The 27,183-nt window shown below is 41.5% G+C and overlaps 1 protein-coding gene across 11 annotated transcripts in view; it reads left to right on the top strand.

The window, feature by feature from the left end:
• The window catches only part of senp6a (SUMO specific peptidase 6a), a 160,230-nt gene that overhangs the window by 80,430 nt on the left and 52,617 nt on the right, over window positions 1-27,183 (top strand). For all 11 annotated transcript variants that reach the window (XM_072581154.1, XM_072581152.1, XM_072581156.1 and 8 more), the window contains 3 exons: window positions 10,079-10,475; window positions 22,516-22,769; window positions 26,576-26,746. In XM_072581154.1, coding sequence (XP_072437255.1) covers window positions 10,079-10,475; window positions 22,516-22,769; window positions 26,576-26,746 — 822 coding nt within the window. The remainder of the gene's footprint in view (window positions 1-10,078; window positions 10,476-22,515; window positions 22,770-26,575; window positions 26,747-27,183) is intronic.

Genomic DNA, 27,183 nt, shown 5'->3' with positions numbered 1-27,183 from the left:
TAGGTCTCTGAAGAGCATCCCACCCAGACCCATTCCGTGCCCCTCCACCATGCGCCCCCCCCCCCCCCCCCCCCCCCCCCAACCCTATCCCAGTTTTTCCCCAAGGCGAATCAACTGAGCATTCCTACACCGTATGGGCAATTTAGCACGGCCAATCCATATAGCCTGCACATCTTTGGATTTTGGGAAGAAAAACTGGAGCATCCAGAGGAAACCTAGCAGACACTGAGAATGAGCAAACTCCATGCAGTCGCTAGAGGGTAGAATCAAACCCAGGTTCCTGGCGCTGTGAGGCAGCAGTGCTAGCCACTGTGCTGTCCTTATGGTGATGGTTTATCTTGAATTTCAACTCCACTTTTTTGCCTGCTTCCAATTTCTGCAATGAAATTGTTTAATCAGACTATAGGTGAAGGTAGTACCTTTCACTGTGATTTGGAATGTTAAAATCTGTAAGCTAAAATAGAGCATTAGTTCTGTTCCCAGGGGCTTCTCAACTTCAGTTATTTGAGCTCAGGTTCTCAAGTTCAGCCAATTTTTCTGGCTTGCATCATGTCCTTTATGGCCCTGGATATGAATTATAACCTTTTATTTTATTTTTGAAGTCTACCCCACAGGCTTGATTTGTATGTGCAATGTCTTATCCTCCCTTTACCTCAGTGTATCCCATGCAATATGATTTGGTAATATAATATAAACGGACATTGCATATTGATGAGAAAATGGGCAGGCTGTCAAAGCTTTTTGCCTTGTATTCATTAGGACAGCATTGCAAGTGGAGTCTGGTAGGGCTTAATATTCAATAACTCAATTGATTGTCACATGGAGCACTAATGTCAGGTAATGTTATGAGATACCATGGTCAACCCAGACAAGCATATCTGTAAGCCTGATAACGAACTGGAATAGTCATCCTGACTAAACACGTTATTCCTAATTACTAATCCAATTTTTTAACCCTCAGATCTGCTGGCAAATATGATTATACAGCTTTCCTCATAAAAAACAATTACAAAATATTTGTTGGACTTGTGTAAAAGTAATGATGTGTTGTGGGTATATGATAAGATGTATTCTCGTGGTTTATAGTATCCACTTGAATATGGGTTGCCCGAGACACGGCTGAGTAATATCGTATTACTCCCATCTTATACTTGACTGGTTTTACAGAACATGGATCGGCCAAATATAATCTAGTCACTGCAACAAGGTTTAAGTGAATTTTCCTCATAACAATTAAGGATTCCTTTACCTTTATAGACCATGGAAGGCATGTAAATCAATGTTGTGACCATTTGAAGATTCAACATTGCTAGCCTATCCACTTGGACCAAAAAGCTGCAGATGCTGGAATCCAGAGTAGACCAGCAGGAGGCTGGAAGAGCACAGCAACCAGACAGCATCAGGAAGTGAAGTCGCCATTTTGGGTATAAACCTTCTTTAGGAATGGAGGTGGGGGGAGGCGGACCAGCAGATAAAGAGAAGGAAGGGTTATGGGTCAGGGGAAGGGCAAAGTGGTGAGGTAGTGTTAAGTAAATGCAGGTGCTAGGTACAATTTGGTAGGTAGGAGCAATGAATCCAGTTGGTAGCTGGAAGGAGGGGTTGGTCAGAGGGATGGATGGAAGGGAGGAGGTAGGGCAGGAAAGGGAGTTGGGGCATGGGTGGGGATGGTTATTTGAAATTGGAGAACTCAATGTTGAATCTTCTGGGCTGTATGCTGCCCAGGCAGAAAGTGTTGTTCCTCAAATTTACAGTCTGATTCACTGTGACTATGGAGGAAACTGAGGATGGACATTTCAGAGAGAGAATGGGAAAGGGAATTGAAATGAGCGGTGACTAGGAGGTCAGGCTTGCCCTATCAGGCCTGGCTGAGATGCTCACTGAAACATGCTTTATGTTTGTTCTTTCCGATGTAGAGAAGACCACACTGGGAGTACCAGATACAGTAAACTAGGTTGGTGGAGAGGTAGGTAAACCTTTCTCTCACCTGGAAGAACTGTTTGGGGCCCTGAATGGAGGTGAGGGAGGGTGGTGTGCCACCAGGTTTTACATCTTTTACGGCTGTAGGAGAATTTTCAGGGGGGTTGATGGGGAGGGTGGCGTAAACCAAGTAGTGGCAAAGGGGATGGTCCTTGTGGAAGGCAGAGAGGGTTGGGGAAAGGAAGGCATTCTTGGTGATGGGGTCTAGTTGCAGTTGGAGGAAAGATTTGAGGATGTTGCTTTGGATGTGTGGCCTGGTGGGTGGTAGGTGAGGACAAGGAGAGGACCCTGTCTTTATTGCATTTCAAGGGAGATGGGGTTTAGAGCAGTGGACCAGGGAATGGAGGTGGTCTGGATGATGGTGGTTGGGGGCGGGGAGGGAAGCATGTTGTTTAAAATAGATGGACATCTGGGATGCTTGGGAGTGGAACGTCTGCTTGTCAGAGCAGATAAGACGGAGGAATTGGGAAAACAGGAAGGTGTTGCGGGCTATGGGGTGGGTGGAGATGTAATCATGGGAGTCTGCGGGTTTGTAATAAATGTCAGTCCATGAACTATCACCTGAGAGGTCAATGAAGAAGAGGCAGGTGTCTGAGATAGACCAAGTGAATTTAAGGGTGGGGTGGAAATTGTTGGCAAAGTCGATGAACTGCTCCAGTTCAGCCTGGGCCCAAGATGCAGCACTGATACAGTCATCAACATAATGGCAAAAGAGTTCAGGAACATTACCTGTGTATATGCTGAAGAGGGACTGTTTGATATAGCCAACAAAAAATGATGAAGGTCTTTTGCCCGAAACATTGATTTTCCTGCTCCTTGGATGCTGTCTCGGGTGCTGCCTGCTGTGCCTTTCCAGCACTGCTCTAATCTTGACTCTAACCTCCCAGCATCTGCAGTACCCACTTCCACATAAACAACAAAAGCAGGTGTACTAGGGTCAGTGCAAGTGCCCATGGCCACCCTTTGGATTTGGAAGAAAGGGGAAGAGTTAAAGGAAGAGTTATTGAGGATGAGGATTAATTCTGCAGGGTGTCCAAGGGTATTGGTGGAGGGGGACGGGATGGGTCTGTTGGTGAGGAAGAAACTGAAGCCCTACAGGCTGTCATTGTGAGAAATGGGCATGTATAAGGACTGCACATCCATAGTGAAGATGAAACGCTAGGGGCCAGAGAATTGGCTGTTTCCAAAGAGGTGGAGGATGTGGTTGGTGTCCCGGATGTAGTTTGGGAATGGACTCAACATAGGAAAATATGAGATCGGTTGGGCAGGAACATGCGGAGACTATGGGTTGGCCGGATCTTGGGCAGCAGGTAGAACTAGGCAGTGCGGGCTGGGGGAATATGAGGTTGGAGGTGGTGGAGGAAAGATCACTGGAGGCAATGAGATCATGGCCAGTGTGGGTGATAGTGGCCTGATGAGCCATGGTCGAATTGTGGTCAAGGGGGCAGTAAGATATGGAATCAAAGAGCTGGCATTTTGCCTCTATGGCAAAGAGATCCATCCTCCAGACCACTGCGCTGCCTTTGTCAGCAGGTTTGATGGTGAAATGGGGTTGGTGTGGGAGGAATGGAGCGCTGCGCATTCAGAGGGGTAAGGTTGGATTAGGTGAGGGGGAGGTGGAGAAATAAAGACAGCTGACGTCACGTTGGCAGTAAAGAGTTACAAGGTAGGTAAGAGTCTAAGAGGACTTATCCAAGTGGAAAAAGGTTGGAGTCGGGAGAAGGGGTCCTCAGAGGGTGGTTGAGAGTCTTTGTCAAAGAAGAAGGCATGGAAACAGAGGTGGCAAAAGAAGAGCTCAGCGCCGTGGAGGGCATGGAACTTGCTTAGGTGGGGGTGGAGGGGCATGAACATGAGCCCTTTACTGAGGACAGACTGTTCCTGCCTCAGAGTTCGAGGTCAGGAAAGATAGTGAATATGTGGGCAAGGCTCGGGTGGGGTTTTGGGGAGTCTTGAGCCTAAAAATGGGAAAGTGGCAAGGGCATTGTGGTGAGGGTTGGATGTGGTTTGATGGATGGTGTAGTTGTGTGAGAGAAAGGAGTGTGAGATGGGAGATGAGGGATTGGTTGTGGGGAGGGGTGTAAGGGGGAAGAAGTAGAGAGGAGAGATGGAGGGGTAGGATGCATTGTGGGGGTGGACAGGTGAGCAGGGAGAGCTGGTGTGCTGGATAGCTGCAGATGGGCAGCTATTCACTAGACATAAGAAATTCGGGCATAAGCCCTTCATCAGGAAACGTCGATTCTCCTGCTCCTTGGATGCTGCGTGGGCTGCTGTGCTTTTCCAGCACCACACTCGACTTTGATCTCCAGCATCTGCAGTCCTCACTTTCTCTTATCAGTACAGGAATAAGCCATTTGAGCCTGCTTCATCATTCATTGTGATCACAATTGATCAAACTTCAATGGCTGTTACCCACCCCATCTGCATTACCCTGTGCACCATTGGTAGTCGGAAATCTATCAATCTCTGCCTTAACTGTAATTAAAGACTAAGCTTCCGTAGCACTCTGTTGTGGGGAATTCTAAAGGTTTACAACCCTCTGAATAAAAGATTCTCCTCATTTCAGACCTAAATGCTATCCCATTATTTTTAAATTGTGCCCCTTGGTTCAAGACTCCCCAGCAAGCAAAAACATGTTACCTGCATCTATCCTGCTTATCCCTTTTTAAGTATTTTCTAAATTTCCATGCATTGCAGTAACAGATCTCCCCATGAGGTTATCAGTCCTAGTAAGGTGTAACCCATTCAACTTGTACAGGTCCCACCTGCCGCAGAATTAGTTACAAGTTTTCAAATCTGATGCACTCCTTCCTATACCTGTTCTCCAGCCATGTATCAAATCCATGAATGCTTATGCTAACTAGCAGGACAAAATCCTGAGATTGCTGCTGTTGAGGTTTGGCTTTTTTACTTTTCTTCCTAACTCCCTGAAATCCGCCTTCAAGACCTCTTCCCTTTTACTACCTGTGTTGTTGGTACCATTGAGGCTGATTCTTCATCTTTCCTCCCTTCATTTTCCACCCCTTGCCACCCCACAAAAGAAAAGATGTATCTGCTCTGTGACATCGTTGACCCTAGCATCAACAAGGCAACATATCAATTTGGAATTATGTTTATTGCCACGGAAACATGTGTCTGATCATCTGACACTGGATTCTCTACATTTATTGTCCTTCCATTCTTCTTCTTCCTTACACATCGTGCCATGGGCTTGACTCTGGCTGCACTACAAAGCATCATCCTCACCAGTTTCCAAACTGGAATTCTCATTACACTGAGGGAATTTCTACTTTACCTTCCTGGTTGTCTTAGATTTCCTGGTAATCACTCAATCCCTCTGTCTGAAAGCTTGTAATCACCTTCCTATGCGTACAATCTACCTCATAAGTGTACAACAGTGACTTGAACTACTGTTCACGTTCAAAAACCTAAGTTTCAGATTTGTGTAGCCAGAGACACTTTCTGCAAGTATTTCAATGACTTCATACATCCCACAGAACATACGCTCCAGTTGACCCATCTGACTTTCCATCCCAGAATTCTTAGAAATTATTTAATCCTGTTAGGATGCCAATCACTACATGGCCTTCAGCAATCTGACCTAAGGCTTTTGACTGAATCAGTAAAGAAGTGCTATGGAAAACCTCTGTCAAAGGTTTGCTCTCCAGAAAAATTCATCAACACCCTCTTTCTCCACCATGACAAGATTTTGTCACTGTTTTCACCAATAGTAGTAAGTGGCCATCAGGCAGGATGTGTCATTCCCTTCACCCTTTCTCCACCTTCATTGCCACCATTTGTCGTCCTGTCGAGACTAAGCTTCCCACTGGTATGGACCTTGAAATCAACGACACTGATATCGGTTATGAAACTTCAGTATATGGAAGACATGCCATCTCTGCTGTCTCAGAATCGTATTAAAGAACTGATCTCAGTCTTCGCCTCATAAAGACTCCTGTCCTTCACTAATCTCTCCATTGCGATTATTGGAGAAATCCACCCAAATGTGGAACACTTTCCCCCACATGGGGAGCCACTTCTCCTCTGAAATTGGCAATGATGTGCAGATCTAAAGCCATATCCCATTCACGAGCACCACATTAGCACAGCTATAGGTGAAAGGTTTTAACAACCACAGCATTCATACTGATACCAAGATCCTTGTGTATAAGGTAGTTATGCTTATGACTCCTCTATATGGCTCCAAAACTTAGACTACTTGGAGTATGGATGCCACCTCAAGACCCTTGAAGTATCATCAGTGCTGTTTGAAACGCATTAACTGCGAGGATAGTCATACTAACATCTTGAAACCACCAATAGCACCCGCGTTGAGTTCATAACCATTAGAAACCAATTCGCTGGGCTGATTAGGATGCCAGAGTTCTGACTGACAAAGCTAATCATCTTCACCTCACTCAGGGAAAGCACTTGAATAAGAGGAGAACCAAGGAAGTACTTCAAAGAGTCCATGAAAGGTTTCCCTCAAGAAGTACAGCATACATGTCAATGCCCAGATGGCCCTCATTCAGATTAGTCCAACCTGAAGGAGGCTCCCAAAGGTGAGGGAAATAGTGGTTCAGTGGTTGGCACTGCTGTTTCACATTGCCAGGAACCCAGGTTCGATTTCACCCATGGGCGACCGTAGGGTGCTTGCAAATTCTCCCCGTGTCTGCGTGGGTTTACTCCAGGCGCTCCAGTTTCCTTTCATAGCGATGGGGATGCAACTTGAGGATTGCACTGATCAGCCATGCAATGACTCACAGAATCCTTGACCAGTAACATGGAATTTTGTTGGTGGACAATCCTATTCACTAACAAGGCATCACTTTCGTGCACCTTTCTGAACTGAATAAAAGCTTGAGGACAGCCTTTCTCTGGTGCACACTCATTGTAAATCTCTTTATCAATCATAGTTAACGTACCTGTTTTAAATTTAGCCTGTGCTTACTGACACTAAGGAGAATGCCATTTGAAGCAAGAATATCTCTCATAAATATGATTACACAAATTAACATACCAATTAATGCTATTTGAATGAAACAGTGTATGGGAGCACAGAAATAAAGTATGAAACAAAATTCAATTTTTATTTTAAATTAAAATTTTTATTTTCAATTTCAACGATTAGTTTCATTTTCGCATTTGGCAACAATCAGTAGTGTGTTAGTTAGGAAAATCAATTCATGAGATTATTTTAATAACTGTCTATATTGTGGTAGGCTGCATTTGCTGACACAAAGGGCTTTTGTGCATGTGTGCAGTGTGTTGGTTTCATCAAACAGATCCTTGATTTTAATCAAAAGCTTGGCAACTGTTCCCTGATATATGGCAATTCCTGGAGCAAGCAAGATCTCCTTCCCACCAATCTCTTCTCATGTAGTGTAAATTTTGTTCCCTTAGCGATTTGGTATTCTTGCAATTCTATCCTGATGAATTAGTGAAAAGCATCAGAAGTTTGTCTTTTATTCAACAATACTCTAGTTCTGTATTACCAAGTGACTATTAAAATGGATCTTCATCTTGATCTTGGTATTGATTCACTTGATTTTAAAAACATTTATTTGTCACTGGCTTGAATAGTTTTGTAAGCAGTTTTGAAAAAATATTTTAATAACAATGTGTTGGTTATTTCTACATTGCAAAAGCAAAGAAATTCTAATTTGTGCTGCTTTGTACATTTTGATTTATATTTTCATATTTTATAATTATCTTTTAATATTTGTGTATAAATGTAATTATACAACTTGTTATTTTTCTGATTAACAAGCTAGGCCTGAAATTGTTTTTCACTGTTATTTGATGCAGGATAGAAAATTGTTTAGACTTGCAATGTGTTCACCTTATTATGGAAGTAATAGTTACATGATATCTTTTATCTTGGTTATGTTGTGTATTGCTTTTTGAACTAGGTCCAGTTGGGTAACTGATATAGTTGATACTTTGATAGAATGAACAAAAAATGAGAGTATAAAACTTCAATGTATGTAATTACAGCCATAAATTGAAGCAGGCAAAGCTGGAAACTTAGCTGGCCCACTGACATCTGAAAGTGAAAACACAAGTTCATGTTTTGGATGAAAGTTGTTTAACAGCAAACAGAAAATCTGTTAAACTGGCATTACATGTCAAACAAGTCCTCAAAGCAATCTTGCAGGGATATTGGGCTTTATTTTCTCTTTCAAATGCTGTTTAATCAGAACATTTCCAGAATTTTCTGTTTTTAATTTGGTTTCTTGAAATTGTTTTCAACACACTGTGATCTTTTGACATTTTTCAAATCTACCCAAAGCAAAGTGTTATAACTACTGAAAACTTAATGACATTTCAACAAAACTGGAAGAAATTGGTGATGTTGGCTTTCTTGTAAGTTAATTAGCAAGTGCAGAACACTAAAAAGTGGAGAAATAGGAGGGGGTTTGTTGGGGTTGCTTTTACTTTGCCATTTATACCTTTTCTGATCTCCTGTTTATTTCCCTGTTGTTCCATTATCATTGTGTTTTTTTTGCTCCATACCAACACTTATTTTGTTTATTTAAAATCGCTTTGAACTTCCCATCACAGACATTCCTTTTTGTTCATTCCTCCTCCTCCTCCCCCTACCTCCCCTGTTCTACACACTCAAATTATAAATGTTAACTGTACATTTCTCAAAATATATTGATTCCACCGCAAAGGCCACCTCAGTGTTCCCAGAGTTTTAAGGTTTTCTTAAAGATTCAAACACCTTACATTGAAAAATGCTTTTCATGTCTTTTGTTTAATTTCAATCTGTTATCTTGATAAATTTCAGATTGAAGGAGAGGTAAGATTTGAGGAAGTAACAAAGAGGATTGATGAGGGCAGAGCGGTAGACGTGATCTATATGGACTTTAGTAAGGGCTTCGGCAAGATTCCCCATGGGAAACTAATTAGCGAGGTTAGATCTCATGGAGTACAGGGAGAACTAGCCATTTGGATACAGAACTGGCTCAAAGGTAGAAGACAGAAGGCGGTGGTGGAGGGTTGTTTTTCAGACTGAAGGCCTGTGACCAGTGGAGTGCCACAAGGGTCGGTGCTGGGTCCTCTACTTTTTGTCATTTACATAAATGATTTGGATGTGAGCATAAGAGGTACAGTTAGTACGTTTGCAGATGACAGCAAAATTGGAGGTGTAGTGGACAGCGAAGAGGGTTACCTCAGATTACAACAGGATCTTGACCAAATGGGCCATGGGCTGAGAAGTGGCAGATGGAGTTTAATTCAGATAAATGCGAGGTGCTGCATTTTGGGAAAGCAAATCTTAGCAGGACTTGTACACTTAATGGTAAGGTCCTAGGGAGTGTTGCTGAACAAAGAGACCTTGGAGTGCAGGTTCATAACTCCTTGAAAGTGGAGTTGCAGGTAGATAGGATAGTGAAGAAGGCGTTTGGTATGCTTTCTTTTATTGGTCAGAGTATTGAGTACCGGAATTGGGAGGTCATGTTGCGGCTGTACAGGACACTGATTAGGCCACTGTTGGAATATTGCGTGCAATTCTGTTCTCCTTCCTATCGGAAAGATGTTGTGAAACATGAAAGGGTTCAGAAAAGATTTACAAGGATGTTGGCAGGGTTGGAGGATTTGAGCTATAGGGAGAGGCTGAACAGGCTGGGACTGTTTTTCCCTGGAGCATCGGAGGCTGAGGGGTGACCTTCTAGAGTTTACGAAATTGAGGGGCGTGTATAGTGTAAATAGGCAAAGTCTTTTCCCTGGGGTGGAGGAGTCCAGAACTAGAGGGCATAGGTTTAGGGTGAGAGGGGAAAGATATAAAAGAGACCTAAGGGGCAACGTTTTTACTGAGAGGGTGGTGTGTGTATGGAATGAACTGCCAGACGATGTGGTGGAGGCTGGTACAACTGCAACATTTTAAGAGGCATTTGGATGGGTATGTGAATAGGAAGCGTTTGGAAGGATATGGACCGGGTGCTGGCAGGTGGGATATCTGGTCAGCATGGACAGGTTGGACCGAACGGTCTGTTTCCATGCTGTACATCTGTATGACTTTGTGTGTATGAGTACATGATTGTGTGATGCTAGATTTTTGTAAAAAAAAAGTTTTTCGCTCTTGTTTTTCAAATTTCAGGGGCAGACACTCGATGAATTCTTCAGTATATGTAAAAATTGTGGGAGAAAAAGTGAAGACCATACAAAATGTGAACATTGTAGAAAGCCAATACCCAAGGATGCAATAAGACGACCCAAGCAAGTTTCTGATTCCGCCTATGTTGGGGCACCTCAGCCACGTCCATCGATTCATGCATGTACCCCAACACAAGCTGAGGGCAACATGGGTGTCAGTGCCAAGACATTTTACAACAAACCTTCACTCGATATAATATTGACTACAGTACCCACTACTAAACTGTATTCTACCAGAAGCAACTTCTTGCAAACTAATGGCAGCATAGGGTTGATGGGGCGTACAGTTGTATATGGAGCTGGACGGATGGACTCCAAGAAGCCGGCATTGAATGATCCCAGTAAGTATGGATATTTTCCGCACCAGAAATGTAAGGGTAATGTTGCAGAGGTCATGCACTGTGTGGCAATTTACATGATAATGCCACATGGTAAGAGTTTTGATGTAGCCATTATTTGCACAAATGGTAACACCTAAAAGGTAAGGAAACAACACTTTTTATTTAAAAAGCTGCAAATGGTAGCACCACAAAAATGAATATTACTGAATATGTTTGCTGTCAGTCATGCATGAAACCTGCACTGATACAAGTGAAGAGCATTGATTTTGGACACAACCGGTAATGTGTGATTATATTCAATTTAATTGGATTTTCAAGAAGCTGTTCTGTTGTACTTTGAAGACTCCACTTGCTAAGTAAATAAACTATCTTTTGGTAGATAAAGTAAGCTAAAGTCCGAAACTTGCACACTTTTAGCTCATTCGGTTACATGATGAAGATTTTCACTGCTTTAAGCAAAAAAAAAGGAAGTTTCCACTTTGCAGCAATATCTCTTACTGCTGAGAGACATGCAATTGACCATTTCTTGGAATTAGAGTCCCACAGCATGGAGACAGGCCCTTCTGCCCAGAATGGTTCATGTTAACCAAAATGTCCATCCAACCCTATTTCCCTGCATTTGGCCCAAATTCTTCTAAACCTTTCCTATCCATGTGTTTGTCCAAATGCCTTTTAAATGTTGTTAATGTACCCGCCTCAACCACTTCCACTGGCAGCTCATTCCATATGTTTACTATCCTCTATGTAAAAAACATTGCCCTTAGGTTCCCTTTCATTTTTTTCCCCTCGAACCTTAAACTGATGCCCTGTAGTCCTCGATTCCCCAACCCTGGGAAAAAGACTGAGTGCATTTACCTTATCCATGCGCCTCCTGATCTTATGCGCTTCTATAAGATTCCTCCCTCAGTCACCTGTGCTGTAGTGAAAAAATTCCTAGCTTGTCCAACCTCTTCCTATTACTGAGACCCTTGAGTCCTGACAACATGCTTGCAGTTTTCTTCTGCACTCTTTCCAGTTTAATAACTTCTTTCCTATAACAAGGTGACCAAAACTGAACACAATACTCTTAAGTGTATTCTTACCAATGTCCTGTACAACTGCAACATAACTTCCCAACTTCTATAATCAGTGTGCTGACTGATGAAAGCCAGTGTGCAAAAGCCGCCTTCACTATCCTGTCTACCTGTAACTCCACTTTCAGAGAACCATGCACTTGAACTCCAAGGTCCCTGTGTTCCACTACACTCCTTAAGGCCCTACCATTCACCATGAAACTCATACCTTGATTTGACTTTCTAAAATGCAAGACCTCACATTTTATGTATTAAACTCCATTTACCACTGCTTGCTCAGTTCCACAGCTGTTCAAGGTCCTGCTACAATTTCTGATAAACCTCCCTCACAATGCACAATACCGCCTATTTCAAAGTAATCTGCAATCTTACTAATCATGCCTTGTACATTTTCATCCATGGATAACAAAACAGTAATGGACCCAGCACTGACCCCTGAGGCACATCACTATTTCACTGGCCTCCAATCTGACAAGCATTATTCCACTATTACCCTCTGCTTCCTACCATCAAGCCAATTGTGCATCCAATTTGCCAGCTTCCCCTGGGTTCCATGCGATCTAATCTTCCAGAGTAGCATAACATGTGGAATCTTACCAAAGCCCTAACTGAAATCCATATAGCCTCAGTCTACCGCCCTGCCCTCATCAACCTTCCTGGTCACTTCTTCACAGAACTCTTAACGAATTTGTGAGGCATGATCTCCCATGCACAAAGCCATGCTGACCACTCTTAATCAAAGCCTGTCTTTTCAAATACACATATATCTTATCCCTCAGAATCTTGTTCAGTAGCTTGGATGTTGCATGTCCTGATGAGTTCAAGACCGAAAGCTTCATCAGGTCCCCTTTTTTTTTTCATCTGTACTTCCAAGCTACTCTCTCTTAATTGTTTGCAGTTATGTTCAGGGGCTCTTCAATGAAGGTGATCATGAGGCCCAAGCAGCTGTTTGAAACTGTTGGAAGACTCAACTTTGACTAGATTGAGTAAAGTGCATCAAAGAAAAATCTTGTCAGTTAGATACCTTGGAAGTGCAAGTTTTATACACTGCCATGTATTCAAGTCTTTTGAATGCTTAATTTTAATGCAGAATATAATTTGATGTGTATTGGAGAGATACTTTAGGGTGGCACAGTGGCGCACTTATTAGCACTGCTGCCTCACAGCGCCAGTGACCCAGGTTCGATTCCAGTCTTGGGTGGATCACTGACAGGCAACTGTCTCTGTGGAGATTGCGCGTTCTGTGTCTGTGTGGGTTTTCTCCAGGTGCTCTGTTTTCCTTCCACAATCCAATGATGTGCAGGTTGGGTGAATTGGCCATGCTAAATTACCCATAGTGTTCAGGGGTGTGGAGATTATGTATACTAGTCAGGGGTAAATGTAGAGTAATAGGGTAGGGGAATAGGTCTGGGTGGATTACTGTTTAGAAGGTCAGTGTTGACCTGTTTCTACACTGTAGGAATTCTCTGATTCTATTTCTCTTGAGAGGAAAAAGATTTAAGAGACATGAGAGGCAAAGTTTTCTCTCACAGGGTAGTTCATATATGGAATGAACTGCCAGAGGAAGTGGTAGATGCTGGTATAGTTAGAGAGGTACATGACTAGGAAAGGTTTAGAGAGATAAGGGCCAAGTGCATACAAATGGGAAATTTGGTTGGCATGGACAAGTTGGATTGAAGGGTCTGTTTCTGTGCTGTATGACTAACTCAATAACTAGTGGTATGCTCCTATCTCAAATACCTTTTCATGCAAAAGTTTTACACAAGACCAGACTGTTTAGTATGGGTAAATAGCAGTGTAATTAAAGTAACAGGTTAAAAAAAACACAGGCTGATCAGCATAGCCGTGATAAACCTGCTCTAAATGTTTCTGTCTAATTTGAAAAAGTGACTTTGCAAATAATCGTTTTCATGACCTAAATAGCAGCTGTTTAAATCTGAGTGTTCATTGACAAATTTTCCACTATATCAAGTGAACTTTTCTGTACCTGTCTACATGGAAATGGTGAGGAATTCGATCATGAAGTGATTGGAAAATAAATGACGACTATTTTATTTGTGATGTATTATAGCTATATAAATGCAACGGAAGCTATAGTTTAGCATCTGGTCAGAAATAAGTAACAATATCGCACTCCTTCAGTAATGTGCTCACCTTTTAGTCTGAGGCAATGGGATAGGTTTGAAACCAAACAGTCTAAGACTTTATAAGTTAAAAATACTATTGGATGTCATTATATCTAGAAATCAAAGCCCAACGATGAGTAATACTGCCTTAGTGTTTATCGAGGCAATAGGATCTCCCTCCTGTTTCTGCTCCCGCTCCCCCTCCCACTCCCTCTCTTGCACCTAATTTCTTTTTATTTCAATGGTAAATGTCAGGTGCTATATTAAGCAAAACACCAGTCATTCGAACACTATAGTTAAAATACTATCCTGGAAGAAGGAAGAAGCACTTAGAATGATGTAACTGTATTGGAACACTTACTAGAATTATAAGCGCAGTAGCTGTTACTAATTAACTTCTAATATACTAACATCCCATAAGCATATCCTTGGCAAAAAGACAAATTGAAAAGCAGACTGTCTCTCATGCAGTTCTCCAATCCAGGAGGAAAGGACATCAAAAGCCAGTTTGGAGAGTGAGTAAATGTTAACACTGGAAGAGATTCACTGCCTTCCGACGCTGCTTAGACCCCAGCAACAACTGGCAAAAGCTATCAAAAATCCTGGATCTGAGAGCTTGATCATACCCACTCAAGCTGCTTCTTTTGTTCCAACATTTATAAAAAAAAATCCAAGGCCTCACAAATTGTTTATGTTCTCATAGACTGAGTGGGACCTGTTCTTCATTCTCTTTTTTTTATTCTTAAAAAGACCAGGAGGAAATGCAGCTCTTAAAGCCACAACACTGTCACAACTGGTTCTTGTCTTGTAGAGCTGAAGCCTGCCACTTTTGTATTGATTCTTCCCAGCTGGTCCCAGCTACCCCCACCCCGGCGTGCCATATGCATTCTTGCTGGTGTGCTGCAAAGGGAGTAATCGGAGATCTGCACCTTTTGACACCTTGTTGACTTTCTATCACTAGCACCTGAAAATTTGATTCTAGAAAGTAAATATCTGCCCTCTTCGGTGTTATAGGAGACCTGGTTGTTGGGGAAGATTGAAGGAGTGGACCAGATAATTGAGACGTGAGTAGTCCCTTTGAATTGCTGCAAGACAAAGGATGGACATGATTTGTTCGGTAGGGCATCATGCAAGGGTTGTGGGAATAGCGGAGGGTGATTCACTAAATATAAGGACTAGTAGGGTGAAATTTGCAGGCAAGGATAACCTTATTGGGTAAAGCAATCAATCTTAAGTGGTTAGTGCTCAAAACTTTAATGTGACACAGAGCCAGTTAATATCTCTAAATGAAAGAGCGCAGGTTGTGCAAAAAAGGCTGTCATAAACTATGAAAGAAGTGAGAGATGACATAAAACCAAAAGAAAGAGAGCACACAATTTATTGACTGGATAAGTTAGAAAAGTCGAGAGCGACAACAATGTTAGGATAAAAGAAAATAATAGCACGAGTAACAAATTCCCATGACCAGATTATTTCAATGACAGATTCTAAAATAAATAGGTGTACTTTGCAGTTGCCCTAACTATAATCCTCCACAGATTTTTTTATTGGGGGCCATTTTGTAGATTAGAATGTTGTATCTTTATCTGTTGAAGAAACATGAGGGAGGGAAAGCAGGGAATAGAAAATAAGTTAGCCTGGCATCTGTTGTTGAGAAATTGCTTAGCTCTATGCTTGGGAGTAAGGCAACAAAGCCTCTTGAAAACATTTTTGCTGATCAATGTCAGTTGGTAGGGTTTAGAATCGTAGAATGGATATAAATCAGAAGGTGACCATTTGGTTATTAATCTAGTCATCTAGACCAAGGACACCCGATGGATATCATCTACCTGGACTTCAAGAAGGCCTTTGACAAGGTGCCGCACAGGATGCTACTGAGTAAGATAAGGGCCTATGGTGTCAGAGGCAAGGTGCTAGCATGGATAGAAGCTTGGCTGTCTGGCAGAAAGCAGACCTTGAGAATAAAAGGGTCCTTCAGGATGGCAGCTGGTGGCAAGTGGTGTTCTGCAAGGCTCAGTTTTGGGACCACAACTTTTCATTTTATATGTTAATGAACTGGATGAAGGACCTGAAGGCATTCTGGCTAGGTTTGCAGATGATACAAAGATAGATAGAAGGACAGGTGACATTCAGGAGGTGGGGAGGCTGGAGAAGGATTTGGACAGGTTAGAAGAGTGGGCAAAGAAGTGGCAGATGGAGTACAATGTAGGAAAGTGTGAGGTCATGCACTTTAGTAGGAAGAATAGAAGCATGGATTATATTCTAAATGGGGAGAAAATTCAGAAACCTAAAGTGCAAAGAGACTTGGGAGTTCTAGTCCAGGATTCTCTCAAGATGAACTTGCAGGTTGAGTCAGTAATTAGGAAGGCAAATGCAATGATGGCATTTATTTTGAGAGCACTTGAATATAAAAGCACGGGTGTACTTCTGAAGCTCCAAAAAGTTCTGAACAGAACACATTTAGAGTACTATGTGCAGTATTGGGCCCCATGTCTCAAAAAGGATGTACTGGCCCGAGAGTGTGTTCAGAGGAGGTTCATGAGAATGGCCCCAGGAATGAAACACTTAGTATATGAAGATCATTTGAGGATGCTGGGTTTATACTTGGAGTTTAGAAGAATGAGGGGGATCTAATTGAAACTTAGAGTACTGAATGGCCTGAACAGCGTAGATGTTGGGAAGGTGTCTCCATTGGTAGGAGAGACCAGGACCCGAGGGCATAACCTTAGATTCACCACTATCTGGCTGAAGAAGTTTCTCTATCTCCATTCTAAAAGGTCTTTCCTTTACTCTATGGAATTCTTTGCCACAGAAGGCTGTGGAGACCAGGTCAATGAGTATAGTTAAGATGGAGATAGATAGGTTCTTGATTATCTAGGGGATCAAGGGTTACAGGCAGCAAGCTGGAGAATGAGGTTGAGAAACTTATCAGCCATGATTGAATGGTGGAGCAGACTTGATGGGATGGATGACCTTATTTCCGCTTCTATGTCTTATGGTCTTATGGTCTTATCTTTGTGCTGACCCTCTGAAGTAGCAATTCATTTCTTATCACTCCCTTACCATTTTCCTGTCACCCTGCAAATCTTTCTGTTTGCAAATGATGTCCAGTTCCCTTTTAAAAACCTTAAGTGATCCTGCTTCATCCATCCAGACAGTGCATACAAAATTGTTATGAAACTAAGTTACTGTGTTTCCAGGTGGAGGCAGAGAATTGTATCTGCAGGTGGCTGAGACTCCTGCTAGTTTTGTGCAGTGAGGCAGGCCACACACATTCACTCCAGCATTCCTCTTAAACAGTTAATGGACCTGGCCAATCAGATGTGTATTAACCAAGCAAGCGAAAATCAGGAGTCGCGGGACTTACTATGGGCTGTATAATAGGAGTGCACAAAATCCAGGAGTGATTCCAGGTTAGTGAAAAGATGGTTGCAAAAGTGACCAGAAGAAATTGAAGATGAATCCGGAATTATGAAAAAAGCAACTGAAACACCCGAAGAAACCAAGACACCACCAAAAATAACAAAAACTAGAAAGAAAGGGTAAATCTCCTGAAAGACCAGATGGGGAGATCATAGCATAGGACCATTGGCAGAAAACTAGAAGAGGAGGCTCCAAGCAATGAATTGATGCTGTGTGCTTGATTCCCTGTAAGTAGACTGGAAGAGGCCCTGAGGATGAGATGGAACTAGAGATTAGGCTAAGTCTGTGTTATAGCACATTTGAAAGATATTTTTGGACAACTCAGGAGTGAGCATGTTTCAGGCACTGGAAAGAGTTGAGAAATGGTGTCTTAAGAGCAAAGAGTGAAAGTTAAGTAAAACAAGCTTTGAACACGTTGCAACCTGCACTGGAACCTTTAGTAACCTAGGCACATATAAACACAGGTCCTTTTGCTCTTGCATTCCCTTTGGAACTGTACCCTTTCTATCCTGTCTCTGCAATTTTTTTCATACCAAAATTAAGTAATTTAATACGTCATTATGTTGCATTTGTCACATCTTCCCACTTTGATTTGATATATTATTGTCACATGTATCGCAATACACTGAGAAGCATCATTTTGTGTGCTAACAAGACAAAGCATACCTTATGTAAGTACTTCCGAATAATAGAGCAAAATGCAGAATATAGTGTCACAGCGACAGAGAAGGTCCAAAGAAAGATCAACTGAGAAATGTGAGGTCCATTCATAAGTCTGATAATCAGCAGGGAAGAAGCTGTTAAATCTGCTGGTACGTTTTTTCAAAGTTTTGTATTTTCTGCCCAGTGAAAGAAGCTGGCAAAAAGTATAACTGGGGTCTTTGATTTTATTGGCAGCTTTCCCAGGCATCAGGAGGAATGGTCTGTATAACTGAGCTGTATTCACAGCTTGCTGTAATTTCTTGTGGTCTTGGGCAGAGCAGTTGCCATTTGCTCTTTCCTGATGAAGGGCTTTTACCCGAAACGTCGATTTCCCTGCTCCTCAGATGCTGCCTGAACTGCTGTGCTTTTCTAGCACCACTCTAATCCAGAATCTGGTTTCCAGCATCTGCAGTCATTGTTTTTACCAGAGCAGTTGCCATACCAAGCTGTGATGAATCCAGATAGAATGCTTTCTGTGGTGCATCTGTAAAACAAGTGGTAAGAATCATTGTGAGCATGCTAGGTTTTCTTAGCCTCCTGAGGAAGTAAAGGCATTGGTGTGCTTTCCTGACTGTGGAGTCAATGTGTGTGGACCAAGATATTTACTCCTCGGAACTTGAAGCCCTTGACCACTTCCACCTCAGCACCATTAATGCAAATGGATGTGTCCTCCACTCCACTTCCTGAATTCAATGACCAGCTCTTTCATTTTGCTGACATTTAGGGAGTGAGTGTTTTCTTTACACCATGCCCTTACCTTGTCTATCTCTTTCCTGTACTCTGCCTTCTCATCCAACCCACTATGGTGGTGTCATCAGCAAATTTGTAAATTGAGTTCAGGTTGAATTTGGTCATAGTCATGAGTGGAGGACGAGTACAGTGAGGGGCTGACTACACAGCCTTGCGGGGCACCAGTGTTGAGAAGTATTGGGGAGGAGGTGTTGTTGCCTATTCTTACTGATTACGGTGTGCGGTCAAGAAGCTGAGGATCCAACTGCAGGAGGGTAAGCAGAGTCTCGGGTGTCAATGTTTCGAGGTGAGTTTTGTTGGAGTTATGGTGTTGAAGGTGGAGCTAAATAGGAGTCTGACATAGGTGTCCTTGTTATCCAGATGTTCCAGGGATGAGTGTAGGGTCAGGGAGTTGTCGTTTATCATGGATCTATTGTGACGGTAAGCAAATTGCAGTGGATCAAGCCATTCTGGGCAGCTGGAGTTAATGTGTACCGTTACTAATCTCTTGAAGCACTTCATAATAATGGGTGTCAGAGCTACTGAGTGGTTGTCATTCAGGCACATTCCCTGATTTTTCTGGACTTGACCAACCTGTCTATCGTTTTGAAGCTGTGCTATTCTCCTCAAGGTTAACAATACTTCCAAGCTTTGTAGAAACTAAATATTTTTAATTATATGTGTATACCAAGGTCTAGAGAATTGGGCAGGGGTCCTAGCAATGATTCCAAGGGTATCTCCATTTGTCAAAAGTAGATGATGCTTGACAAACCTGATTTGGGTTTTTGAAGAGATGACTAAAGCAGTGAACAGGATAGTATCTTTAAACATATTTTATGTTTACTCTCACAAGATGTTTGATGACGATCCTGATATTTATCTGAATTTGAAATTGAAGATTACTATGATTCATGTGCGCCACATTTTGGTTCTCAGTTATTCACAATATTTATTACTGAGTTAGTTGATAAGGTAGGAAGCTATTTAACAAACTTTGCTGGTCACCCAAGGATGGGTGATATTGTAAGCAATTAAATGGAATCAGAAGAATACAAAATAATTTGAGTGTCACAGCCAGGTGAAAATGGAAGAATTGGCATTATTTTTCACCCTTCTCCTTTTGGCCACACAATGTTTTAAATTTTTTTTTCGTATGTAGCTCTATCTGATTCCAATAGGAACTGTTGATATCTAGTTTACCAGAAGCAACCAGGAACCATCTTCAGGGTTTTCTGGAGTGAAGGAAAACAAATAAACAAAACCTAGTTTCTTCTTGTTTGACTGGTTTCAATCTCTGTTAATAAAAATGTTTAGTGGAGATCAGACTGCTCTTTGATAGTTTCCTGAAACTTGATTCAACCTATGGTTAGGTGACTAGCAATGCCATTTTTAAGTCAGTATTTTTGACCCTGAAAACATTTCAGTCCATAAAAATCTCAAAACTCAAGATGAAATTTGAAAATCGGTGGGCTATACTTTATCACTAGTAACAATAGCAAATCAGTGACCAGTTTACTTCAAATTAGACAAATACAAGATTGTCCACTTTGGATGTAGTTGAATCGTAACTGCCCTCTGAAGTGGCCAAGCAAGCAATTTAGCTGTATCAAATGCTAAAACGTCTCAAGAAATTAAACCCAACTGATTGCATGGGTACCAAAAATGACAACAGCAAACCCAGCTCTGTTGACCTTGCACAGTTCTCCTTACCAACCATGCTGAAATGGGGAGAACTCTCTTACAATCTGGTCAAGCAATGCCCTGACAAAATCATGTTCCTGGAATCATATCTTACTTATAATGTCAGACAACAGCATCTCCATAACTAGGTATTTCCGAACTCATGGTCAACAGGTGTGGTAGTACTGTAATTTACAGTCAAGTGTGAGTTGCTTTGGGAGCAAGTGCTGCTTGATAGCACTGTTAAATGTGTGTGGCAGTGAGGAGCCCTAGCAAAACTGGAGTGGATATGAATCGGAGGAAGCACGCTGGCACAACAGAAGATAGTTGTGACGGAGGTCGGTCAGCCTTGTTCCAGGGAATCTCAACAAGAGTTCCTCAGGGTAGTGTCCCAGGCCTAGCCATCTTCAGCTGCTTCATCAATGACTTCTCTCCATCATAAGGTCTGAAGGGGCATGTTCACTGAGTGCACAGTGTTCATCACCATTCATGTCTGCTCAGAAACTGAAGCATTCCATGTCCAAATGCAGCAAGACCTAGATAATATATAGATTTGGGTTAACAGTGGCAAATGACATTTGAACCATACAAATGCTAAGTAATGACAATCTCTAACAAGAGTAAATCCCACCGTTGCTCCTTTACATTAGTATTGTTGAATCCCTATATACACATCATGAGAGTTTCCTTGGACCAGAAACTTAACTGGACAAGCTGTATAAATACCGTCAAGATTAGAGTGATGCTGGAAAAGCACAGCAGGTTGGGCAGCATCCAGGAGCAGGAAAATCGACGTTTCGGTCAGAAGCCCTTCATCAGCCCTTACTGCAGCGAGGAATACTGAGTAACTCACCTGCCTCTTCAAAGCCTGTCCACTAACTACAAGGTAGAAGTCAGGAGTGTGATGGAGTACTACCACTTGTCTAAATGCAACTCAAGATTAGATTAGATTAGATTAGATTAGATTACTTACAGTGTGGAAACAGGCCCTTCGGCCCAACAAGTCCACACCGCCCCGCCGAAGCGCAACCTACCCATACATTTACCCCTTACCTAACACTACGGGCAATTTAGCATGGCCAATTCACCTGACCTGCACATCTTTGGACTGTGGGAGGAAACCGGAGCACCCGGAGGAAACCCACGCAGACACGGGGAGAACGTGCAAACTCCACACAGACAGTCGCCCGAGGCGGGAATTGAACCCGGGTCTCTGGTGCTGTGAGGCAGCAGTGCTAACCACTGTGCCACCGTGCCGCCCAAATGGAAAATTCGAGAACGTTGTCACCATCCAGGACAAAGCAACTCGCTTGGTTGGCACCACATTTAAAGACATTCACTACCTCCATCTCTGGTGCACAGTAGAAGCAGTGTGTACTATCTACAAGATATGCTGCAGAAATTGAGCAAAGCTCCTTGTACAGCACTTCCAAACTCTCATCCATCTAGAAGGGCAAGTACACCAGATGGGAATGTTACCACCTGTACGTTCCCCTCCAAGTCACTTGCCATCCTGATTTGGAACTATATCTTCTTCCCTTCAGTTTTGCTGGGTCTAAATCCTGGGAGTTCCTTTCCTAATAACGCTGCAAGTCTAGCTATATCGACTGGACTGCAGCAATTCAAGAAGGCAGCTCTCCACGATCTTCTCGAGGGTAATTGCAGGTGGCTAATTACAGCTGGCAAAGTCAGTGAAGCCCAGATCCCGTAAATGATAGATAAATCTACACCAAGATGAGTGAAGAATGAAGAACGTTACGAAATGATTCAATAGAACCTTTCAAGGCATCAAAGAATTGGATAGGGAAGATAGTGAAAAAACATTTCTGCTGATTGCTATGCTTAGAGCTTGAAAGAATAGCAAAATTAAATTTAAACCTTCCAAGGTAAAATTAGAAAACATTTTTACGCAGCGAAACAGGTTTTGAATAATCTTCCACAAACTGTTGTTCAATTAGTTGTTAAATTAAAACCGATTGATGGGCTTGTGTTAATTTGTGGCATTGAGGGATATGGGCAAAGATGAGTCAAGTCACCAATCATCTTGGTGCTACATTCCCTTTGCCTCTGCTGCATTTATCTCTTTTTTTTTGTTCTGTGACTAAAAACTTATCCTATGCAAAAGTTTGCGTCATCTTTAACAGCTCAAGATGCATGAAATTATATTTACAGAATTTCTTTCAAACTGCTTTTACAGATTGCAGGTGTTCTATGATGTTATGATGTATGTCTGAAATGTTCCTTGTTAAAACAAGGGGAATGTTATTAAGTTTGCTTCTGTGCACTAATTTTGTAATTTTTGCCCAGTTGTGCTGTCCAGTGATGATGAAGAGGAAGAAGATGATAATGCCAGTACCGGAAGTAGTAGAATGGACAGTGTTCATTCTACTGGTAGAGTTACTGACACTGCAAGTCTTTCTCCTGTACCCTCCACTAGACCCTTAGAGCCTGTCTTAGAAGAGCCTCCTGATGGAAAAGCAGCAGAACAGATTTCTGAAAACGTACTCACAGAAGTGGAATCTACAGCTACGTTGCCAAGAAAGGCAAAAATGAAAGACAAGGTAATAAAAAGCAAAGCTTTAGATACCCTGACATTTGTTATCTATGAAACAACAAAAAAAATCCTATAATTTAAATAGCACTTTTCAAAGATAAACTTTGTTAGACATACCATTATTAATGGAAATAAAGCAGCGAATTTGAACGAGACAAGTTCTGAAACAGGAATAAGACAATAATCAGATAATCTGTTAATTATGGAATTGGTTTTATGATTGTTATTGGTCGGGACACCATTGAAAAGTCCCTGTTTTCTCAGTATGCTGTGGCATACTTTGACTTGGCAAGAATTCTGTCACTGAGCAATAGGTGACACCATTATCAAAACTGTTTTTGTTCAGTGGAGTACATCATAGGAGAAATGTTTATCTGTATTAGTTCAACTCTATTCCCCTAGATAGAAGTTGATATCTGTCAGTAGAATAATTAATATTTTGAAGGGGTAGTGAATTTCATTGGCATCGTGTAAATTTGAAAAGAAAATTTTGACTTTTTCAACTTGTGAAACTTTTCCAGGACATTTTGTAAAGGACATGGTGGAAGAGGTGCATTTTGTTCCTGGTGGCATGTGGGACAGAGGGATTATATTTGATAGAACCAGCACTAATATTGAGGCATGAAAACCTGGGATCACTTCCATTTGAACAGTGTTTGTGCCAGTGTCTGAGCGGAAAGAATGAGCGAGCAGTGGAGTACTTGGTTGGAACAGGTGAATTAGGTAATAGTTAGTTAGAAAAAAATATAGGAAGAGAATGCAGAAAAAATTATATAAGGCAGTATATAAGGCAGTATATAAGGCAGTTAAACTAGATGAAGGGAAATGATAAAACCCAACAAAACATTCTGGCATGGTGGCTCATTGGTTAGCACTGCTTTGTCACAGCGCAAGGACCCGGGTTCAATTCCAGCCTTGGACGAATGTGCAAACTCCACACAGACATTCTCCCCTTATCAACGTGAGCTTCCTCCGGGTGCTCCAGTTTCCTCCCACAGTCCAAAGATGTGCAGGTTGGGTGAATTGACCATGCTAAATTGCCCATAGTGTTCAGAGATGTTTATGTTCGGTGCATTAATGAGGGGAAGTGTGGAGTAATAGGGTAGGGCAGTGGGTCTGGATGTGTTACTCTTCAGCGGGTCAGTGTGGGCTTTTTGGGCCAAATGGCCTGTTTCCACACTTTAGGGATTCTACGATCTATTTCTTTCTTGGCCTTTCTAAGATATTGGGAACAGGAGCGATATACAGAGGGAGATTGTGTCTGAAAGAAATCCCTATAAAATCCTGGTTAAGCCACAATTAAGAGAAGTGGACCCTGGAAAAAACATGTGAAAGTGCTTGAGAGGATGTAGAGGACATAGTGCAATGATTCCAAGAATGAGAATTTTAGCGAAAAGCTTAAGGTGACAAAATTGGAAATGTTCATCTTGGATTAAAGGAAAATTATATAATATGTACAAGCTCATTTCTGATGAAGGGCTTATGCCCAAAACGTCGATTCTCCTGATCCTTAGATACTTTCTGACCTGCTGTGCTTTTCCAGCAACACACACTCAACTCAATTTCCAGCATCTGCAGTCCTCACTTTGTCCAAGCTTATCACCAGTTTAAATAAGTTAGACAAAGAAAACTGGTCACATTTGATTGCGAGGAGGAGAGATAAGGATTAGATTTTGGTTAAGAGATGCGGGGAAATGTGAAGAAACATTACTTATGCAGTGAATGATAGTGACTTGGAGCTTTGGAACGACACTGGGGAGTATAAAGCCAGGACATTTTGAAAATTTAGTCAGAGAGCAATTGCTGTAGAGCTGACTGCCCATCTAACATTTTGCTTTCAAAGAAATAAGACGCACACTATCAAAAAAGGTATCTTTTCACATAAAATGTACTCGCAGTAAAAAGAAAGACAATAACCCAGGGATATCAGCAGATGGAAGATTGAAGACAGCAGAGAAGACAATGTGTGTGGACTTGAGCTTAAGTTAATATAATCTTTAAGTGTGTTGTTGGAATAGCATTAGGAGTTCTTTATTAATCACTCACATTTTAAAGATTACAAGGCAAGGCAAGCATTTCTGAGTGAAGGGCTCCTGTCTGAAACGTGATTTTCCTGCTCTTTGGATGGCTGCGTGACCTGCTGTGCATTTCCAGCACCACTCTAATCTTGAGCTTTTCTGAGTGTTTGGTTTTAATTACGACGGGTTCAACCTCCGCATTGTAAATATAGCCCCAAAAAAAACTCTGTTAAGAGCAACCCCTTGCAAACCAGGTGAGAGGAGTGGGCTACAATCAAAATGGAGTTTTGAGTTCACAGTTGGTGAACTTTGTATTGTTGAACTGAAGGCTGTAAAGTGTCCAAGCAGAAAATGAGTGCTGTTTCACTACTTTGCTTCACTGGAACGCTGCAACATGCCCAAGAAATAAATGTTAGCATCAGAACAATATAGTATGTTGGAATGAATTGATGTACCTCATTTCAAAATGGTTAGCAACGTAATTTAATACGGCATTAATCAGTAAGTGGAATAACTGTCAGCTCCAGGGGTAGTTCTGTGAGGGCATATGAGAATGTAGATGCAGCTCCTACTTCGTAGGCAGAATACTCTGCCTACAGGAATTGATCCTGAGCATGGTGAGAGAAGTTTGGAAAGTTAGATTGCTCACACCATTGTTGCAACAGAGATGATGCACTTTTCTTCTATCCCCTTCAAAAGCGAAATAAGCTTGCATCAGAATAATTTGCCTCTGGAATTGGGCATGATGCAGACTGATTTTGAGGTTTAAACTTTGAAGGCAGGTTGATTAAGTTTGGCTTGATTGTAGAAAGTTAAGGGGTAATCTGATTGCTATGCTTTAAAATATTGAAAGTAAACAGAGTGATTATGAGACAATCCCTTTAATGGGGAATCAAGAATGAGGTGTCATAACCTTAAAGGTAGACCTAGACCACTTTAACTATCTCTTCACATGAAGGCTAATGGAAATTTGAATTCTGTTTTCTAGAAAACTGTAAATGCTGGGATAGTTTGAACTTGTAACATTGAGAAAGTAAAACATTTGTCGGCTAAGCGGTACGGACTTTAGGCAGGTAAAAGTAGTTGAGACTGAATTGTGAAATGAGGTCAACGTAACAGTTTGTAATTTCTCAGACTTTAGGCCAGTGTTAATTTCTAATCAGGGTGATCTCTTTGTATACGAGAAGCATTGAAAATACAAGTAACACGTGTGCTCATTTATTTCATTCACAGATTGTCATCTTAAAGAAGGTGGGATAATCTTGCTAAATGTGTGAAATCCACTTCCATTTAGTTTCCGCACATGTTGCATTGCCCACCAGGTTCACAAAGTGGAAAAATATGAATTGCTATAAGAAAGTTTTTGTGATTGAAGTTATTATTTGATGCATTAAAATATGAATTCTAAAATTATTTACATCTCGTAAATCTAGTAGCATGGATATTGCTAACATGCAATTCTAGTTTGCTCCAGAAAGCAGTTTATTTAAGAAACATTTATCTTCCATAGTAATAGTAACAAGAAGTTTAGTTCTTATACCATGTACTGGCTGAAGTAAGCTGAGGGATAGGGACAAGAAAACATTAACAGTACCCATCAACTTAAGTGTCGGTTCTCTAAAGATTTATATTTAAAGTATATCATTTGTAACAAACAGAATGTTAAAGAAACTCATTTGGTATAAACTTGTTTTCTTAACTGAATCAGATAGATGTAAAGTCCAAATTTTTCTGAACAGTATTCTGGTTTTCAATTTGCATTTAAATGCTCTTTTTGTGTTTACTCTATTTACAGTTTGGAAATTCATACCATGACACAGTGGGCAAAAAACGAAAATTTGAATCTACTCAGACACACAAGGATGCTCTTAGTTTACAAGTGGAAAATAGCTGTGAAAGTATTATTCTCAAGTGTCGAAGTATACGAATAGGAAGCTTTCGCACAACAGTATTGGAACCTGTCATTGTAAGTGTGGTCTTGGAAGTTTTAATTTTGTTGAAGCTTTGTCTTTTGTTGCCATACCATAGTGGTTTTAAAAAATAAACTTAACCGTATCTTGGGATGTGAATGTAAGGCAGGGAAATTAAGTTTCAAGAAACAGAACAATAGAACAAAATCCATATTTAGGTTCTTAGCACATCTGTTTGGGGGGAGGTAAAGGGATAAAAATTACTGGCACAAACAGGGTTTCAATTCCAGTTGCTGGCATTTCCCAGGTTGCAGATGACTTGTTTTATTGGAAAGTTTAGAATCCTTTTCGAGAGTGGATGTCAACCAGTCAATTTCACACAGGGTCAAGGGCAAGTATCATTTATTTGTCCAGCAATTGGACTGGAGCATAAGTCAATTTGTGCTCTCAACTAGAAGGTGCAAGGTAAAAGGAACGTTAAGCAGAAGTAACG

Source organism: Chiloscyllium punctatum, chromosome 11 (assembly GCF_047496795.1).
Source record: "Chiloscyllium punctatum isolate Juve2018m chromosome 11, sChiPun1.3, whole genome shotgun sequence".
Classification (NCBI taxonomy): Eukaryota; Metazoa; Chordata; class Chondrichthyes; order Orectolobiformes; family Hemiscylliidae; genus Chiloscyllium; species Chiloscyllium punctatum.
The sequence above is the reverse complement of the archived record's forward strand: the minus strand, read 5'-3'. Positions and strand labels throughout refer to the sequence as shown.